Source organism: Penaeus monodon, chromosome 41, assembly GCF_015228065.2.
Source record: "Penaeus monodon isolate SGIC_2016 chromosome 41, NSTDA_Pmon_1, whole genome shotgun sequence".
NCBI lineage: Eukaryota > Metazoa > Arthropoda > Malacostraca > Decapoda > Penaeidae > Penaeus > Penaeus monodon.
The window spans coordinates 22,555,367-22,560,366 of NC_051426.1; the positions used below are offsets into that span (position 1 = coordinate 22,555,367).

General features: G+C 40.1%; 1 protein-coding gene across 1 annotated transcript in view; it reads right to left on the minus strand.

The window, feature by feature from the left end:
* LOC119598611 (phospholipase ABHD3-like) overlaps positions 1 to 5,000 on the minus strand; it is a 24,337-nt gene that overhangs the window by 1,680 nt on the left and 17,657 nt on the right. The window contains exons 4-8 of the mRNA XM_037948286.1: positions 3,434 to 3,647; positions 2,585 to 2,697; positions 1,811 to 2,045; positions 1,222 to 1,387; positions 1 to 1,048 (exon numbers count right to left, since the gene is read on the minus strand). The exon at positions 1 to 1,048 is cut by the window's left edge and continues 1,680 nt beyond it. Coding sequence (XP_037804214.1) covers positions 810 to 1,048; positions 1,222 to 1,387; positions 1,811 to 2,045; positions 2,585 to 2,697; positions 3,434 to 3,647 — 967 coding nt within the window. The 3' untranslated portion in view covers positions 1 to 809. The remainder of the gene's footprint in view (positions 1,049 to 1,221; positions 1,388 to 1,810; positions 2,046 to 2,584; positions 2,698 to 3,433; positions 3,648 to 5,000) is intronic.

The window sequence follows — 5,000 nt, forward strand, 5'->3', positions numbered from 1 at the left end:
AAATCTATTACATCTCTTTGGAAAATAAATGCAGACTCATAAACTATAAGATAAATATCAATGGCATCAAATCGTCACTGCAGAGTATGTGCTTTTCAAATTGCAACGTGCTTTCGTGGATGATCATTCTATACCATTCCTAAAACCATACGGCATTTGTAACCCACTACTGCACAAGAGCATCACAACATGAAAACTGCAATTAGGTATCATGCTGTGACCACGGCGGCTCAGACATGAACCTACCGTTAAAAGAAGAAGAACTGCACTTCTTCCCATTAACTCACACATCACCTGCTGCAGCAATTAAATTATTATAACTGTCTTTTCTTACCTTTTCTGAATTTACTCTAACAACTTCATTCCCTGTATGAAACCCCAGCAATCAATTCCTATTTTCAAAGTATTTTTGCAGTTTATTATTTACATTTTGTACAAATAAAACTATATCATATTGGTAAGTCGTTTCACTATTTTATTCAGCATAAAAGTAGTTTGCAATGTGATGTTAATTGCCTATGAACATCAGTAAACTGGATTACACCAGTAATAAAATTTAAACCCTTCACATATCAACAAAAATCTTAAAGGACAATAAACTGTACTCAAAAGTTAACAAATATGCTCTCAAATAAATTATACAGCCAAGATAACCAGAAAGACTAAAAATTCCCCCTAAATATCAAAAAATGAAAGCCTACAGAGTATACCACCAAACACAGAAATGTACACAATAAAGAGAATCTCTCAAATGTAAAGTTTTTGTTCATAATTAATAATAACCAAAATGATTTTTAAAAAATGGAAATCTATGATTCTGAACCTATAGCTTCACTGTTGCAACTTCTGGCATAGTCATCGGCTTCCTTCTTGAGTTTCTTCATGGCTTCCAAATTGGAGAATATTCCCTTGACCAGCTGTCCGTAGAGGCGATCGCTGTAATAGGTGTTTGTTGGAAATATTCCTTCCATGAAACCAATATGTCCACCTCGAGCAGTCACTACAATAGCCACATGACTCGACTTATTTGCGGCTTCCACTGGGATACCTAAAATATAAATATTTCTATTGATTTCTGACATTTCAGAAAAGAAATTTGAAAATAATTTTCACATATGATTCCAAGTTCATTTATTATTACTTCTCTATCCATCCTTATGGAAATTTTACATATTTCAAGATATTCTACATCTTCTCCTGAGACATGAAGGTTAACCATACCTTCCATAGGTTGGAAAGGGTCATCTGCAGCAGAGAGGCACAACAAAGGCACCTTAATGTTATCAAGCTTATCATGGAGGCAGGCAGTCCTATAATATTCCTCAACATCACGGAAACCAAACTGAACAGCCGTGAATCTAGAATCAAACTCCCTGATGGTCTTGCTCTGAAAATTGACAAATTTTTAAGTCATGTAGTTTCAATAAGAATCGAAATAAAATTAAAAGTGGAGATGTACAAAACAAAATTAACAATTTTACACTGAATCTACTATTTATTGGTAGAAATTGCTGGAATGAATAATGACAAATATCTTACTTTAATAGATCTGTATTTTTTCTTTATTTTTGATAACTGAAACTCATTGAGGTACAATGAAATCATACAGTAGTACATGACAATTCACTGTGATATATATACATTAAAAGTTAATACCATAGTACCATCAGCTAAACAATTCCATTCCTGATTCTTTGAGTTCTGATGATTCTTTTCTCAATGCCATTGAAAAAAAAATCATCAAAACTCAAATAATCAAGAATCATCAACTGGACAGGCAAACAAAATTCTTCAATGAGCAGCTTCTCACCTGTAGGACATGGTCGAGATCCCAGTTATAGTTCCCTTCAAGCTGCTTCCTCATGCTCCTGATGGAGTCAACAAGGCAATGGGCCAGATGCCGGTTGAGCAAGAGGTTCCAAAGGGGTTTTTCGAGGCTCTCCGTGCCAACGAATACATTCCATGGGATAGAGAGCACCATAGCCGCCACCAGGTGCTCTGCTGCCTTCTCTCCCCGCGTAGCTAGATAGTTCCCTAGAATCATCCTGTGGAGAACAGGGTTTGTTAATATTTCACAAAAAAAACAAAGGAATAATTATGTAAAAGTTAAATTTCTTTTTGTGTGTGTGGGTGGGTGTTTGAGTTTAGGTTTAAATTTGAGTATGAGTAAGTATCACTATGAGTATGAATGAGTATGAGTTTGCATTTGCATTTGAGTTTGCATTTGAGTCTGAGTTTGAGTTTGAGCCTGACCTTATGTTTGAGTTTGAGCTTGAGTGTTTGTGAGTGTGATTATGAATGTTTGTGTGGGTGTGGATGTGGGTATGGATATGGATGTGGATGTGGATGTGGATGTGGATGTGGATGTGGATGTGGATGTGGGTGCAAGTGTACATGTGTGTTAATCATGAGTTCTGAGATACAGGCATTGAAAAAGCTTTCAAAGAATACAAATATATAATAAATTCTATCAAAACAACCTACACATTTCTCAGTTTAATCCCCATCTTAGCATAATCAACCCAGGCTTCAATCCTAAAACCACAGTCTTAATAACACTTGCTTAAACACCAGAATCCCTTACCCCCCAAGAGATATCCCAGTGGCCATGAGTGGGGCCTCCGAGTACTTGCTCCTGATGTGCAGTATAGCTTCCTCCAAGTCATCGCTGTTGGCAGCACAGTACGTCCTCGCAGTCTGAAATCATTTGCATACGTGAAGGAAGACTGAGAGAAGGTTTTTTATAAAATGTGTGGGTGAATTTTTCAGAAATGGGGTAAATCCTCGCTTTTGAGGCCCATTTCGTTCTACTTTAGATGTTCTGTGTTCTACCCATTATGGTTTTATGTGTGTGTGTGTGTGTGTGTGTGTGTGTGTTGGGGTGTGGTGTGTGTGTGTGTGGTAGTGTGTGTTGTGTGTGTATGTGTGTGTGTTGTGTGTGTTTTGTGTGTGTGTATGTGTGGTGTGTGTGTGTGTGTGTTGTTGTGTGTGTGTGTGTGTGTGTTTTGTGTGTGTGTGTGTGTGTGTGTGTGTGTGTGTGTGTGTGTGTGTGTGTGTGTGTGTGTGTGGTGTGTGTGTGTGTGTGTGTGTGTGTGTGGTGTGCTGTTTGTGGGGTGTGGTGTGTGTGTGGTGTGTGTATGGTGTGTGTGTGTGTGTGTGGTGTGTGTGTGTGTGTGTGTGTGTGTTTGTGTGTGTGTGTGTGTGTGTGTGTGTGTGTGTGTGTGTGTGTGTGTGTGTGTGTGTGTGTGTGTGTGTGTGTGTGTGTGTGTGTGTGTGTGTGTGTTTTGTGAGGGCATAACCATCCATTCCCCAGAAAAGAAATAAATCCCCCATAACAGGAAACAAAAGCATACACACGCACATACAAGAACAACAAAGAAACACCACCTGCCCCCCCCTCCTCGCACACCCCACTCCCCTCTCCTGTCCTCACCTTGAGCTCCACACCGCCGCGCCCTCGATTGTTGAAGACCACGCACCGCGCCCCGGCCTTCTGCACCATCAGGACGAAGCTCTTGACGTACTCGCTCTGGGAGGACCCCGTCAGCCCCGGTAGGATGATGATCAGGGGCTTCTTAGCATCGTCGGCAGCGTTGTCCAGCCAGTCCAGGCACACTTGCCCCCCGTCCTTCAGCTGCAGTAACTCTCTGGAGGGACGAAAGGTGATTAATGATTCGTGAAGGTATGGAGGGAGTGATAATAATAATCGCGAATGTTTTATTGTTTTTCTCTTATTTTCGTTTTACTTTTATTAATATCATTATTATTATTAGTGTTAACAATAGTATTACTATTATAATTATTGTTGTTATTAACAATAGTATTGTTATTATCATTATTACTCATATAATCATCATCATCATCATCACCACCATTATTTTCATTGTTATTATCATTATTATCATCATTATTATGAGTAATAGTAGTAGTAACAGTAGTAGTAGGAATTGTATGATTATCATTATTATTATCATTATTACCTTATTATTACTATTATTATTTTCAGCCACATCATTACATATACAAATGATTATCATTAATCAACATCAGCTATAATATTTATTACCATTATTATCAACACCATCAATTATCACCATCGCCATAACAACCACAAACCTCTAAACAATCCATCACAACTACAGTTCACCACAGAAGAGGAGATAAATGAACAGCTTCCCTTCCTCGACACCTTAATCCAAAGGACACCTGACGGCCCGGTGTTCTCTGTGTACAGAAAGCCCAAATAAAGATGATTTTATACACCACTTCTCTGCTCACAACAATAGAAGGCGTGGTCATTGTTTTTTTTTTCTCCGAGAATCTGCAGCCCCGAGTTCCTGGAGGAGGAAATGCAACACTTCACAGTAACACCTTCCAACGCCTCCGTTACCCTCGCGCCTTGCTCACCCACCTCCGAGGCAGAAAAGATCATGGCCAGATCAAGAGGAGACGCCACACAGAATAACAGAATTATCATCCCACACTTGCAGCTGACAGAACACCTGGAGCCCCTGTTGGGCCGTACAATGAAGATAGCTACCCCTTCTGGTAAGAAGATCGAAGACATCATAAGGGAAAAGAGGTCAGACCACAGCAGGCCTCTTAGTCATATCTTGCGGTGGCTGCGATAAAGTATGCATAGGTGAGACAGATCGTGGCCTCCACGAACAATGACTCGACCAACACCGCAGCACCCTCCGACGACATGACAAGAGAAGCGCCTTCGATGTTCATGTCGACGCCGATGGCCATCTCCCTAAGTGGTCCCAGGCCTCCATTATAAAACAAGGCCTGCCCCCACAACAAACGAAGATGGTAAAAGCGGCGTTTATCCATTCAACGAACAACTTCAACACTGGAACAGGGAGCCACGAACTAGCTAAGGTCGTCGCACACCTAATTACCGACATGACCTGACCACTCAGTACTCGTATATATACCTCCATATATCCTTTGTCTTATATACCCTGATAAAGCAATAAATGTGAAAAGGCCTTTTC